Source organism: Pelecanus crispus, chromosome 10, assembly GCF_030463565.1.
Source record: "Pelecanus crispus isolate bPelCri1 chromosome 10, bPelCri1.pri, whole genome shotgun sequence".
Lineage (NCBI taxonomy): Eukaryota > Metazoa > Chordata > Aves > Pelecaniformes > Pelecanidae > Pelecanus > Pelecanus crispus.
Window position 1 is genome coordinate 37434568 of NC_134652.1, and position 15552 is coordinate 37450119.

General features: G+C 45.2%; 1 protein-coding gene across 1 annotated transcript; it reads left to right on the forward strand.

The window, feature by feature from the left end:
- The first annotated feature begins 74 nt into the window (after positions 1 to 74).
- LOC104026313 (nucleolar RNA helicase 2) lies at positions 75 to 15006 on the forward strand. The gene is made up of 15 exons (XM_075717227.1): positions 75 to 467; positions 671 to 961; positions 2631 to 2706; positions 3708 to 3886; positions 5008 to 5125; positions 5789 to 5974; positions 7942 to 8087; positions 8345 to 8494; positions 9765 to 9926; positions 10496 to 10615; positions 11108 to 11181; positions 12267 to 12426; positions 13241 to 13375; positions 14195 to 14239; positions 14750 to 15006. Exons 1-15 carry the CDS (start codon positions 75 to 77, stop codon positions 14942 to 14944), a joined length of 2430 nt encoding a protein of 809 aa, XP_075573342.1. The 3' UTR covers positions 14945 to 15006.
- Positions 15007 to 15552: the final 546 nt, after the last annotated feature.

Genomic DNA, 15552 nt, shown 5'->3' on the forward strand with positions numbered 1-15552 from the left:
ACAGGCGGCCGGAGGCAGGGAGCGGCCGCGCAGCTCCGGCGGAAGGGGCGGGCCGGGCTCGGCGCGGCGGCTGCATGGGCGGCGTGTGGGGCCGCGCAGCGCGGCTCGGCTTCCCCGCGGCCCGGGCGGCGGCGGCCCCGCTCAGCGACCGGCGGCGGCTGGGCTGGCTGTGCGGCGGCGGCGGCGGCGGGGCGGGCCCGCTGCTGCTGCTGGCGGCCGCGCTGCCCCGCGGCCCGGTCCGCCCGCCGGCCGCGCCTCACTTCCTGCGCGCCGGGGCGGGGCGCGGCTCCTGGGGCCGCTGCTGCCAGACGGGCGGTAGCAGCAGCGGGGCCGTCGCCGCCGCCGCGCACCTCCCCGGGGAGCAGCCGACCGCCATGCCCGCCGCCGGCCCCGCCGCCAGCCCCGCCGAGCCGCAGGCGCCGGCGGGCGCCGAGTCCCTTCGCCGCGGCCGCCGGAGGAAGGCCAAGGTGGGAGCGGGAGCGGGCGCGGGCGCGGGCGGCCACGTGCCGCCGCGGGGGCGGCCATTTTGTAGGGCCCGCCGCGGCCTTGGCGGGGGTCCGGGAAGGGCTCCGGGCGCGGGGCGCAGGCGTTGCAGCCCAATAACAGCGCGTTGCCGAGGGGGTAGGCGAGGGTGGTGGTCCCCCGTGTAACGCCCGCCTTCCCTCGGCAGGAGGAGACCCAGGAGAAGAAGCTGAAGCGGCGGGAGAAGCTGAAGCGGCGCGGTAGGGCGGAGGGCGAGCAGGCCCAGCCGGAGGAGAGCGGGCTGGGCGACGGTGACCTTGAGCCCCCCCTGCCCAAGAAGACAAAAGCAGTGAAGAAGAGCAGCGGTTTGGCTGGAGAGAGCGATGGTGCCGAGCATACGGCGAAACCTTCCTCTGCTGCACGCAACGATGCGAGGTCCTCGGCAGCCCAGAGCGCCTCCGGCAGCGCGGCTGCTGGAGAGCAGGACAGCGACGCGGAGGTAGTACCGCTCTGCCAGCGGAGCCCTTGTCTTGCCTAATTAAAGCCCCATTGGTAATGAGCGGGCTTAATAACACATCCCGGGTGCTGTGTGGAGAGTTGGGGTGTGAGGGCTGTGGGAGCGTTAGGCCGCTGTTGGGAGGGCTGTTGGGAGCGTTAGGCCGCTGTTGGGAGGGCTGTTGGGAGCGTTAGGCCGCTGTTGGGAGGGCTGTTGGGAGCGTTAGGCCGCTGTTGGGAGGGCTGCGGGAGGCGTAGGCCGCTGTTGGGAGGGCTGTTGGGAGCGTTAGGCCGCTGTTGTGAGGGCTGTTGGGAGCGTTAGGCTGCTGTTGTAGGCAGCGTTTGCTGCTGTTGCCCTTAGATTTATGCCACCTGGTCCTGGGCATCTAGGAGCGCCCGGCACCACGCCTATTTCTGCCCAAGCTGTGGGCAGTCGAGTGAAACACAGCAGTACACCAACACGTGGCAGCCATCTCTCCTTGTTGTGCTTTCCCCCTCATGGTAAATGCCAAGCCATTTGGAGTAGCTTATCTGGCAGTGGAGGAGGCTAGCTAGCAGGAAGCAGTTTCCATGAGGTAGCTCGTCTTCATGTGGCAACTTGTTTTGTGTCCTGTGGCACATGGGTTTCTCCCTGCTGCACAGGCAGTCACCTTCCCAGACACGTGCATTGCTTTGTGCTGTGACAGCACTTTCTCTCCTGACAAGCCCTTTGAAGAAGTATTTGGCAAGGTGTCCTGTAAGGGAAGGTCACGGTTATCCTCATTAATTCCTGCTTCTGGAGTGCTTCCTGTTCAGATTTCGCCCTTGGCCTCCCACACGCATGTGGGAGGGCCCTGCAGCTTGCTGTCTCCTGTATAGGGCCTTCTGTGGGTAGTTTTCTCTTGTGTTTAAGATGGGAACACGGATCAAGAAAGTGCTTTTTGTACATTGGGTGTAATGATGTGATCTCTCGGATCTTTGAAGTAGAAGCTAAATAGTTTTAAGTAAGTATCTAACGGTGTGCAAAGTTAAGAAGCTGTTTGCGTGGTGTACCGAGTAGGTGTGATTTAGAGAGAAATTCCTGCTTCACATAGTGAATTGTGACGCCAAATATGTTTTGCTGTGAAAAACAGTTTTCTAGTGATTTCAGCAGGCTCCAGTTAAGACTTTCAACAAGTAGTTTACCTTTCCTGACTTGCCAAGCATATGTGCACAGTGCGGTAGGATCACATGGGAGGGGCAGTTGTTCCCTTTTGTCTTCCATGGGTCTTAAAAGGTGGTGCAGTTGTATCTGGACTAGGAATGAGATAGCAGTAGTCATGGTTTTGAACAAGTTGTTGCAGGTAACAAGAGCAGGAAGACCTTTGGCAGGAAGTCTTTACTTAAGACTGATGTAAAAACAGGATTCACTTGTAGGAATTCTGTCACACTAACTGGTGTAGCCTGTGTCAGTGTGTCTTGTCTTCTAATACAGGGTGGCTGGATTCGAGTTTCCCACTTTACGCTGTGATTTTTGTTTGTGAAGTACCTGCATCGCAAAGGTTTTCTTTCTCTTTAAACAGGAAGGAGGTAGCTGGTAAAGCTGCAGTGATAAAGGAAACGCACAGTTTTTCTTTTGTGCCTGTTTGCTCATCTCTTAAGGGTAATAAGGTTTTTTTGTTTGGTTTTTTTTTTTTTCTCTTTTATCCTGTTAGGAGCTGACAGAAGAAGCAAAAGAAGGCGCCTTCTCCAATTTTCCTCTCTCCCAAGACACCATCAATCTTCTCAAAGGTTAGTTAACGTGGCAAAGGAAACTTCTGTGAATGTTTGTCCAGAATTGCACTCTGCTACCCATGCAAGCAGAGACAGAAGCCAAGGATAAATTGTCCTAAATCATCTTACATTTGTTGTGGAGTAAGACCATGCACCTGAGCAGTCACTGTAGAGCCAAAGAATCTGCTGCTGTTAGTAGGTCCAGAGTTTCTGTTTCATTCCATTTCAAGTTCTGTCATTTTAAGGCGAGTTTAGTCTTCCATGGTGTGGTTATTCCTACATATACATTCTAGAGACAGTGTTTTTCTTCTCATCAGCATCATTTTACTTACTGTGTATCTTTATTCTAATTCTAGTATCTGCTGTCTGCAATATCACTTCTTAAATAAGTGTAATGGTGTTTCCTGTATGGTGACTATTTGGGTCCTGTGAACAGATTGTCTCTGATTATTCTCATACTTCTGGGCATTTTCCTATCTCTTGTAGATTAGTTTTGTTGCGGACATAACCACTGTAGAGTTCTTGTTCTCTGTGTTGGGAAACTGTGATTCTTGTTTCCCAGACAAAATTCTCCTAGTTGCTTTACATTTTCCTTGCTCGGAAGTTTCTCTTGGATGGATTGTTTCACTTCCACTGTGCAAAGTCTCTCTCAAGTTTTAGAATATCTTAAAATAAATGCCCTCACCTCCTCCCCTACCCTCAAAACCAAGCTACCACAAAATCTTGGGCTTTATGAGGAAAAACAGGGTTGGTTTGTTTGTTTTCTTCTTTCCCTCTGGTTGTCTTATGCCAAACATCATAAAGATGGCTTTATTTCATTGTGAATACTTGGCTGTGTGTTTAAGGGGGAATACTTTTTGATCTAGAATAGGAGAGAAAACAGACAGTTGTGTATTTCTTCTAACTTGCACCTTCGGTTGTGTACAGGATTTGACATGTGTACTATATATTTGGGCTAGTTGTATATGAGGACTTCTAATCAGCACGTTTTAATGAAACCTCTTCGGATTATTTTACAGCTCGAGGTGTAAAATACCTGTTCCCTGTACAAGTGAAGACTTTTCAGCCTGTATATGATGGCAAAGACCTAATTGCTCAAGCTCGAACAGGAACCGGGAAAACCTTTTCTTTTGCTCTTCCGCTGATCGAAAAACTTCAGAGTGTCTCGCAAGATGGGAGAAGAGGCCGTTCACCAAAAGTAACTTAACCACTTAAGGGCTAACACCAAAACCTTAGAATATAGCAGTTTTCAAAAGTGATTTTTTAATTGCTTTGGGGACTTTTTTGGAACTTTTCTCCTTTATTGGTGTTTGGAATACTGAACGCTCTCCTCAGATCAGGAGCTACAACGTGACAAGAGGTTTTGCAGCATCACAGTGATAACACGTTTCACTTTTAGGGTTCCTTGTGACCTTGTTTGGGAGACTGCTATCCTCAAGAAGTTAGCTTGTGGCTTTGGGGTTGAATCCCCTGCCTCTTCTTAGGTAGTGGTTGAGTCATCTGGGCTTGTCTCTGTTCACTGAGGTTGTTTCTCACTATAACTTCCATGGTGATAACTGAAGGTTTTTGGGTTTTTATTTTTCTCTCATGTCTGGAGACTCAACTGAATGGATGCAAGTGGTGTTTACATTTCTACTTGGGCACAAGACAGAATTGGTAATCAGATACCTGTGATTAGGTATCATGTTACCACGCAATTAACTGTATATATTTATCATTAGACTGAAAAACTGTTATAGTCTGCAGATTTGTTGCCTAGTTCATCCTTCTATTTTATTAACTTTAAAAGTGACGTAAGTTTTAAAATCCTACTGTCTCATAAGTTTCTAGAGAAGAATTCAGCTCTCTATAATTTCTTTCTTAAAAGAAAATGGAGGGGGGAAGGGTAGATACTGGAGGAAGGCAGGTAGGTGGAGAAGGAGGATACATGGCTACAGTGCATCATGCTGCGTATCTTTTAAGATCTTACTACTACAAATTGTTTAGTGACTGTTCCTTTCCTTTAATGCTGAACTGCACCTTTATTGTCCTTGGTAATGTTACCGAAGTGTCTATTTTATCTGGCATTAAGAAAAAAAATACCCCTGTTCTACATCTCTGTTATCTGGTAACGCTTTGCCTTGTTTCCTCTTGCTGGCTGCGATGTGCAGGCTCCAGGTGGCAGGAAATATTCCTGGGATGGTGGGGAGCTGTGGGCACCTCTGCAACAAGTGTAGAATAAGAATGGGAGTACAAGCTCTTTGATGTGAAGTAAACCCTTTTCCCCTAGCACCCTCTCCCAAGCACAGCTGCATTTTTGTCTCTTTTTACTCCCTCCAGGTGCTGGTTCTTGTTCCAACCAGGGAACTGGCCACTCAGGTAGCCAAAGACTTCAAGAATCTCACCAGGAAACTGTCAGTGGCTTGTTTTTATGGAGGAACTCCATATAAAGTGCAGCGTAAGTAAGCGCTAAGGAATTACAACTGGTTTGGAGTGGACTTTCTCCAAATGCATCCCATGTATAAAACTGGCTTTTTTTCTCCCTCAGAGTTTCACTTCAGTCAGGAACCATGACGTTGCTTTCAAAGGAAGCATACAGCCTGGGTTGAATTATTTTAGTTCCAATAAATCTTTATTTAAAAGAACGGTTGTATGTCTGCAAAGTGACTAATCCTTTTAGTTTCTTTATTGCGTGTTTGTGTGTTTTTTGTGCGGACGTATACTGGGACTAGGTGACTGTCCAAGGAAAAGAGAGAACAGTGTATGTGCGCGTGGCTCTGTCTCTCCAGAGGTAGAAAAAGAATTTGACTGAAAAACAAAAGCGTTTTTCTGTGATAAAGCTCTGGATGTCTCTAATGCCAGCTCATTGCTGCTTAGAAATTGGCATATCTTACTGTAACTTTGCTTGTGGTTTAGCTGGTATTCCTGACAGAGCAACTTGGACCGCCGTTAAGCTTACTTGTTTGTTACTCAGACTGGATGTAGTGCTTTATTCAGAGATTAAAGTGAAGGGCAGTAGTGTTTTGGCTCTAAAATGAGAAGTGTTGCTGTGTACCGGTAACGTTTTACCTTGTCTCTCAGCGTTCTGACACTGTCCTTGTTTTTCTGTCTTGTCTTCCAGTTGATCTCCTTAAAAGTGGCATTGATATTCTAGTGGGAACTCCTGGACGGATCAAAGACCACATTCAGAATAGCAAGCTGGAACTTTCCAGTGTGAAGCATGTTGTTTTGGATGAAGTTGATCACATGTTAGACATGGGCTTTGCTGAACAAGTGGAAGAAATCTTAGCATTTGCTTATAAAAAAGGTAAATTCTGACATCAGGAGAGGAATAGAGGACAATGCAGAACACACACTTATGCTACTTTGAAAACTGGTGGTGCACCCTCAACTTGAATCCTTTGTGTGATGCTAGTATTGGACCTCAGAGAAAAGGGTAAGGTAGAGTTGGAAAAGGTTCAAAGCAAGGTGACAGATGGCTAGAGGGTTGGAATGGCATCTCTGGGAGGCAGGGGGCAAAAGGCAAAAAACCCACTGTCGTGGTTTAGCCCCAGCCAGCAGCTCAGCACCACGCAGCCGCCCGCTCGCTCACTCCCCCTGCCCTGATGGGATGGGGGAGAGAATCGGAGGAGTAAGAGTGAGAAACACTCCTGGAGTGAGATAAGAACAGTTTAATAATTGAAATAAAGTAAAATAGGAATGATAACAATAACAATGTAATAATGATGATAATAATATAATAAGTGATGCACAATGCAGTTGCTCACCACCCACCGACCAATACCCAGCCAGTTCCCAAGCAGCGATCGCTGCTCCCCAGCCAACCCCCCCCCCCCCCCCCCCCAGACTGCCCATGACGCCGTATGGTATGGAATAGCCGTTTGGGCAGGTTGGGTCAACTCTTCTGGCTGTGCCCCCTCCCAGTTTCTTGTGCCCCTGGCAGAGCATGGGAAGCTGAAAAGTCCTTGACTAGCATAAGCAGTACTTAGCAACAACTAAACCATCAGTGTGTTATCAACATTCTTCTCATCCTAAATCCAAACCACAACACTGTGCCTGCTACTAGGAAGAAAATTAATTCTATCCCAGCCGAAACCAGGACAGTCACAAACCCAACTCCCTAAGCCCTAGTGTTCTTCATCCTGAGGGAGGTGACTGAGCATAGGGTTAGGGTTATGATGTGTCTGGACACTGGCCATTGCACAAAGTTGACAACTAGGGAATATTTGCTCTTTTTTCATGTAGTGGGCATTCAGCGAAGCCACCAGGTAGCAGGTACAGAGCAGAAGGAGGTTATTTTAATAGCGTGAAATTCCTTGCTATGTTGTACCAATATCAAAAGTTTTGAAAAGTGACCTGAGTTACTAGAAGTAGAAATATCAAGGATTACTGAAAGCAAGGGTATCGCTTCTGGGTCTGGAAGCCACAAAAAGCTGGTTGCTGGCAGTGTTTCTTCACATCTTTGTTAACAGCACTTGACTTACTGTTGGAGAGAGTCTATGAGCTTCATGAATCTTAGGTTTGACCCGGTACAGCCGCTGTCATTTTTACTTGACTGTTACATTCTCCCCGTTTCTGCAGAGAGTTGGTCTTTGTCCTGACAGTCAAAAAGTACATATATCTTCTAAAAAAGGAAATCTGTATAGGTTGTGGAAGAGTTGTCATAATTATTCAATCTTAAAAGTTTTCTTCATAACTGGAAAACAAATTGCAGGGAATAATAGCGTTCTTTTGCAATGTGTGTTTCTTTCTATCTGATCCTGTGGAGCTATGAAGGTAGGATACACTTTCTGAAGATGCTGTTTGGTAAACTGTTCTTACCTGGGGTGATCTATCTTGTTATACAGTTCTTCCCCCTGGTCTGCAGTGTCCTGTGTAGCCTGCCTTTTTCCTTTGCTCATAGCCATACTGTTCACAGCTAGTTTGTATTGGAATATCAGGCAAGGAGGGACTGAGACAAGTTCTTTCAGATATGTGGGAGGACTTCAGGCACAGTCTAAACCATTTTTGGCAGATGATCTAGAAACATGTCTTGCATTTCTTCTCAGGCAGGATGAAGGATTCAGTTTGGTCCAGTTAAAATTACTATAATTTTGCCTTTGGTGTCTAAAGGGTATTAAACAATGTTTTCATTGCTTCCAGGTTTTCTTCTGTAGCTGATTTATATTGCACGTATAAAACTCTTAATTTGAGAGCAACTCTGTTGCTTTTTTTAGCAGTGCTCAAGTTTCAGAGTCTGTTGTGATGACTGAAATTGGTGGCCTTTCCTTCCAGGTTCTGAGAACAACCCCCAGACACTGCTGTTTTCTGCAACTTGTCCACGATGGGTATATGACGTAGCAAAAAAATACATGAAAGATGAATATGAACAGATTGACCTGATTGGAAAGAAAACTCAAAGGACTGCCATGACTGTGGAAGTGAGTGATTCTGCTGCAGAGCAGTGCATGTGGCTTGGATGACATGGGTTCTGCGTTGACTTTATAAATGGGGGTGTGGAATGAGTTTTCACATAATTGACACACAGATTTTTTTTTTTTTAAGCAAAACTTTCATATGGGGGCAGTAGTTTGCAAGCTTAAAAAAAAAAAAAAAAAAATCTTCTGCGTTCATTTTGTCTGTCCTGTGCATGGCTTAGATTTAACATAGATGCTTATCATGTTTCTTTCCCAAACAGCACTTGGCTATACAGTGTCGCTCATCTCAGAGAGCAGGAGTTCTTGGGGATATCATTCAAGTCTACAGTGGTAGCCATGGGCGGACCATTGTCTTCTGTGAGACCAAAAAGGAAGCAAATGAACTTGCTATGAATGCTTCGCTCAAACAGGTACTGGGGACTGACCAGAGAGCAGCGGTTACAGATATTCAGGGATTGAATCCCCTGAAATAAATAGGAGGTTGCAACTGTGGATGAAGTAGTTTCTGTGGGTGGTTTTAAGACTTATGAAAGCTGTTTCTAAAAGTAGAGCTTTGTAGTTAAAATACCCTCTTGGCTGCGATTATGAGTTTATTCCTTGGCTTTAGAATCATGCATGACTGGATCAATGGAAAATATGCAGCTTATGCTGAATAACCAGGAGATAGTAATAATGGTAATAAACAGGAGCTAGTACAGTTCACATATTCCATCTCATCTTAGTGTGCTCTTTGGATTCCCATCTCTTAAGGGCCTTTATTCTTTGAACAGTCAGTATTCAGGAAAATCCAAGTATGGTAGAACAGAATGTCCTGTTGTCCTTGGAAGGTCATTTAATAGTTTGTTCAGACTCAGGTGATATATTGAGCAGTTTTTCTATACTTGCTTGAATTAGCACCCTTTTTTTTGAGAGTGAAGAAAGGTGCTGGATTTTTCTCAGAGCAAATCCTGTTTGATACTAAATACTAATTTATGGCAAAAGAGCAATGGTGGGAATACATGGTTTGCCCAGTATTTGATAAATATCATTTACATTAAAATCTCATAGCAACAATTTTTGTCTGTTGGCCCTACTGCTTTCACAGCAAATCAGACGACTTTGTTCTTGTGACAGTATGTGATGCGTTTTTCTTTTATGCTTGTAAGTTCTGCTTTAGCATGTTACTCATTCAATTCTGAGCTTGTGACTCTCTTCTTTTTCCTTGTCAAACAGCGAGTCTGTCTCTTGTCCCATTAAAAGTGGAGGTTGTTCAGATCACCTGTAGGGTTTGGGAATGCCCTGAAAACCTTACTTCTGTGTGTTTTGGTGTGGCTTCCCAGGAAAGGGAGCAAAATCTGCTAGCTCTTGACAAGCACTGCTTAAGTGAAGTTGCTTCCATTTGTTCCAGTGGAAGTGAAAGCTGTAGGGGGCCCTTGTTTGCATGGCAGACTGCAAATTGTACAGCCTGCTGTTGGTATGTTACAAATAACAATGTTATGGTAAAACTACTGCTTATGAGTATAATTGTCCTGGAGAAGGATTAAGCCACAAAGTAGGATGCTTTATGTTCTTTTGCTATCAACTGTGTAATTATTTTCTGTCACTCTGCACAGTGTTTTGGATTTTGTAATTAAATGTCTTTAGATACTGCGGCCTGGACGCCCCTGTTAAATGACATCTTAATGGTTTGTTTCACTGCAGGATGCCCAGTCATTGCATGGTGATATTCCACAGAAACAGAGAGAAATTACATTAAAAGGCTTTAGAGATGGTGTGTTTGAAGTTCTGATTGCAACAAATGTAGCTGCCCGTGGTTTGGATATCCCTGAGGTTGACCTTGTTATACAGTGTTCACCACCAAAAGTAAGTCATTAGGGGAAACTAAAATTGTGAATTTTTTGTGGCAGAACAGTGGGTTATTCCTTTGTTTCACCAGAAGTATGTTCTGATTCACAAATGAAGTGGATTTTTTGTAAATGCAGGCCTAGAATTTCCTAGTTAAGCTTTTCTATTTTGAGCTTTGATTAAAGTAAAAGTGATGTTTTCTGTTACTCTGGAAAGTCATAAGATAGCTTGTGGCACTGTTTCAGCATTTCCGAATCCCTTCTGAATGTTGTTGTGTTTCATAACAATTGTAAAATACTCCGGCTGCCTTTTTCTTCTTTTGAAACTCCAGTGGAGTGTTTATTTAAAAAAAAAAAAAAACTTAGGTCAATAGTGTTTGTTAAACCTGAGGCAGCGTACCTTGGGCAGGGTAGCATACACAAACCCGAGTGGTTTGTGTGTAGTTACAAGTTTGGGTATAGAGACATAACGTATCACTCCTTAGGCTTCTGAGTTAGAACTTAGCTTGCATTTTCTCTCTTAGAATGTATAAGTGTCAACAGTTTACATGACATAAGGTTTTCTCATGTTAATCTGAATTTCTGAAGGATGTTGATTCCTACATCCATCGTTCTGGACGTACGGGTCGAGCTGGCCGGACCGGGATCTGCATTTGTTTATTTCAAAGAAGAGAAGAAGATCTTCTGAAACAAGTTGAGCACAAAGCGGTGAGTTGTACCTCAGACCACTGCTTAAGGAAATTATTCAGCTCCTAAAAAGACTCTGTCACTCTTAGATGTTGTAACCATGGGCTGCTTATGAGTCCAAATATGGGACTTATGTCCCATAGACTAGTAGGCCTAAAATGTTGATATTTGGTAAGTGTTTGTAAATCTTTTGTATCAGCCTGTTTTAATGTCTCATGAGTTTTCCGGTGTTGGCTGTAGCCTGTTGATGTCAGTAGGCAGACTGTGACAGGAATGCCTGAAGGAGACCATGCCTCGCATTACCATCTGCGTGTAAATTGGTGTAAAGTACTCCAGATTAACAAAGGCAGGAACTTAAAGGCTTTATTCTAGCTTTAGAAATAACTTAAATTAAGTAAAGATTGTGTTGATGTTCTAAATAGTAACTAGAGGTCTCAGTATTATGACGTAGGTAGGGTTGAGTTGTAGAGTGCTGAAAATACCTTTAACCGTAATTTGTTTTCTTGATTTCAGGGGATTACATTTAAGCGCGTAGGTGTTCCCTCTGCTACAGATGTAATTAAAGCTTCAAGTAATGATGCCAAAAAGTAAGTTTATTTGCCTGTTCTTAAAAGATGTCTAGAGATGTTAAGCAACAACAATGCTGTTAATGCAAAGCTTTAAGGGATCAGACCTGTATGTGAGCATGTCTTTGCCTATGTCGTAGAAGTTAACTGCTTTGCATGTAGACACTGGCTTATTTTTGCAAGATGATACCGATAAACCTCTGTGTGCTTGATCATAGACCTTTTCATAGAACATAATGTTCTCTGAAGTTCTTGCAAAAATTAACCTTTGTTTATATCATCAGAAATCAATACCAGAACAGGGAATTACTGTCATGAGGGGAAACTGATTTGTCTGCTCAGATGATACAGTAGCAGGGTGTAAAGAGCAATACTTGGTATAATGAGGAGTTACTCTGCAGCAGTGAGGGTGCTGTAGCCCTGTCCTGTGTTTCTTTGACTGTTTTATTCCCAAGGGTTGTGTTTTTTATTCCATGCAGCTCTGTTTACAATTGCTGCCCCGTTGGTGGAAAATGTGTTGGCAGAGATTATTATAATGAGCAAGGATTTGGCCAGTGTAGAGGAGATGATGGGCATGGTGTTGGGTTCAGTGCGTACTGAAAAATGGTGGGAAGTGCTGGTTGTTTTCACTGCCTCTCCCAGAAATAACCAATTTAATCAGCTTGCACTGAGAGCAAGACGTGCCTTTCCCCGGCCCAGCAGTGGCATTGTAGTGGTTTGCTTCTCTTCCTTGTGAAGTAAAAGCAAGGGATCCTTGGGTTTGCTGGCAACATTTTCTTGTGGATTCTTGGGTATGGCCTTAAGAATGCTGATATTTTAGAGCCTTCCCTTGATGTTTTTATCAATGCTTTCAAACATGCCACGTTGTACATCCTCGGCTTTGAACACATCTTTCAAGAGACTTGGCTTAATGAACAGAGAAGGTGGGTATTCAGCACCCTGGAGGTGTTGAGTTAAATGAGTGGTAGCGAAGCACGAGCATAATAGCCAAGGCTTTTAGGCATAATTCATTACTCTTGAAAGCTGTCTGAAGTCTAGGTCTTAAACATGACTGCACTTCACACTGGCCTTTGCTGATCTCTTAAACTTTTGTTGTCACCATGCAGGTTGTTGGAGGCCATTCCTCCTTCTGCAGTAGACTACTTCAGAAAATCTGCGCAAGAGCTCATAGATGAAAAAGGGGCAGTTGCTGCCCTGGCTGCGGCTCTAGCCCATATTTCTGGGGCATCTTACATACAGCAGCGCTCCTTACTCAACTCAACTGCGGTAAATAACATTATACCTGTGTTAACAAGAACGGATAAATGAATTGCTTGTGTCCGGTCCAAGTGTGGCATCTTCTTCTCAGGCTCTTTCAGTAGGGTTTCTGAATAGCTGTTAGCCCCAGCTTCCTTAACTGAAATCAGCTCTTACTGGCACTCTGCAGGAAAAAAGAGAAACTCAAATCAGTTAGTACATTTTCTTGTAATGAGAGTTAAAAGAATTTCTCCAGAGATCTGACAGAAGACTTTGATGGTCTAAGAGAGTTTAACTAATGACATTTTACAAGCTACAAGATTGGTTTGTACTATTGTAGTTTTCACTTCCCAGGAACTTTTACATTTCTGTATCATTTCAAGTAAGTTTAGCATGTGATTACCAGATTTCAAAGAGATGTTGACAGAAGAAAAGTACAGCCCTTCTTTTTTCTGATGCTTTTAGGGAGAACTCGGCCCAATTCGTTGTGTGGTAACACAATTTTGGAAATAGCATGTGACTGGACTGTGCTTCTTTTATCAGTTTGGGGTGGTTTTTTACCCCTTTTCTAGCAGTAACTTTATGTATTGAATAAATGTGCGTCTGCTTCTGGCTAAAATGCAGAAATGCCATCGGCCTTTACATCAGTCGGCAATCCTAGGTTTGATGGATGACTTCAGCTTCTTAGGAGGCTTTTAGTTGCTTCACTTTTGAGAAGCTGATTTCTTAGGATTAAATACTACATTACAATAACAAGTCATTGCATAGTTCATTAGTTAGTGAGTTACAGGCTGCCCAACCAAGTTTAGTCTTCTAAATGTTTTTCTCTGTTTGTTTCCTGAAGGGCTTTGTGACCATGGTGTTAAAGTGTTCAATAGAAATGCGTACCATGAGCTACGCCTGGCGAGGACTAAAAGAACAGCTTGGTGAGGAAGTAGATGCCAAAGTATCCGCAATGCGTTTCCTCAAGGGGAAGACGGTAAGATGGCCCAACCTTGGGGAAGGAGCGGGGTGCGTGTGTGTACACATGGCCAGTTTTTGCAGTGATTGAGGCAGGAGTTCTGAAGTACCAGTATACAAATGTTGATACCTCACTCTGTCCCTGCTCAATCTCATTTCTCAGAAAACGGTAACCTATCATGAGGCCCCCTGTAACTGCTGTCTATGTATACACTATAAGAAAAAAAACCACCACAACAAAATCTTACAGCAGGTTGAGTGTTTTAAGAGACACTTATTTGAATGGAGACAATGCTCCTAAATGATAGTTGCAGGAATTCCCTCCTTAAAAAAAAAAAAAAAAGCATCAGAAATACATATATAGTGGGAGTGGTGGTTGTGACCTTTCTTCTTTCATTGTAAACTCATGCTAACACTATACCACTGTGTTGAAAAGGCAGCTGTAGAGCAGGGCAGTGACTGCCTGCCTGACCCGATTGGTATGGTACTTGCCTGACTGTCAGCCTGGCTCCTGACACTTGTCTCCCTTGCATGTGTGTTCTCAGAGAGCTTGTGGTGCACTTTCAAACAGACAGGCAGGTTGCAGGCAATGCTGCTGTCAGCACAGAGCATTTGAATCTGCATTTTGTTTTGAGCTTTTGTGTTTTAACTGCTTTTTTTTCTTCAGTTTACAAAAAGCTTCCCCCAAAAGACCATACTTTCTACCATTTCTGGTTTCTACAGTTAGCGTGTGTGAGCAGTTGCAGGTGCTCTGCCTGTCTGGAGTTGTGTGTCTCTGTTCTTGGACATATCCTTGGAAAGCAAATGCCTCTTTTTTTTTTTGTTTTCCCTGTTATAGGGGGTGTGCTTTGATATCCCTGTTGGCGAACTGAGTAACATACAGGTATGTTTTTGTAGCCATTATTGGCTTTGGACCCTGGTGATTGGGAATTTGGTGATTGCCATATATAGGAGTGAATATAGGATGGTTTGGGAGGATAAGGTTTGTGTTTTAATAAAGATGTTGCATAGACGACGCGGTCATTAGAAAGAGCACAGCACAGTCATTAGAAAATACCCTGTCATGCCTCTTTCTCGTTTCAGTTCCCATTATATTACCTGATTTTATTAAACAAAATCCTATGTTCTTTGGCTGCTCTGGGTTTTGACCTCTCCAGTGTGTTTGAGAGTTAACCAGTTTTCTATTGACTTCACTCCCTCTTGTCGCTTTGTGATCGTTTATCCGTTGTCACAGGACTGCGAGTTGTCTCGCAAGAGGGATCTGCCGACTTATTTTGGCAAGGGTGGGATTCGTCTGGAAATGCCTTTGCATTCAGTGTTGCTTTTAATGATACAGGGTACCTTGGACACACCTGCAGGCACGTAAAGTCTCGCTGCATCGGTCTTGTTTCAGGAACAGTGGAGGGACACCAGGCGCTGGCAACTGTCGGTGGCAAAGGAATTGCCGGAGCTGGAAGAGTACCCCCAGGAGGCAGGGCGAGGGTTCTCCAGGTTTGGAAACGGGAGGCAAGGCAACGGTGGCTTCAAGAGAAACAGCTGGCTTAAGAATGGAAACCGGGGACATGATTTTAACCGGTCACTTGATTAACCTCTGGTACAGCTACGGGACTGAGCTGATTTTTATCAAAAAGTAAAAGCCTGTTGGACTTTCGTCTTTGTCTTTATTCCTTGATAAAGCAGCCTGTCTTCGAGGATGGCTAAAAATCACATTTGCTGAAATGACTGGGTTTTTGGGAAGATTCCTCTTCTTGCCCAGCAAACCAGCTGCTGCCATTTTCCTGCCGTAAACTCCACATGCGTCTTGAGGGGCGAGCATTTCACCACAAACTCCGCGCCGTAGGAGATGAACGCGTAGTTACCGCATTCTGCCTCTCCAGCAGCCCTCGCCTAAAACAAATCTGGTTCTAAACCAGATTTTCATTTCCAGAAAAATTTGAGATCCAGCCCCTCCGTACCCTTCCTCAAGAGCGTCCCCTGTGCGCGGGGGCTCTGGTGGCCGCGGGGCCAGTGCTCCCGCTTGCCCTCAACCCCGTCGCAGAGGCTGTGGGGAGAAACCCTCAAAATGGGAAGCGGCGGGAGAGGAGGGGGCCGGGGCCGGGGCCGGGGCCGCGGCCGCGGGGCGGGAAGGGGGTGCCGCCGCGGTCGCCATGGCGACGGGGCGGGAAGAGGGGGCGGGGCTTCCCCCGCGGCGCGGCG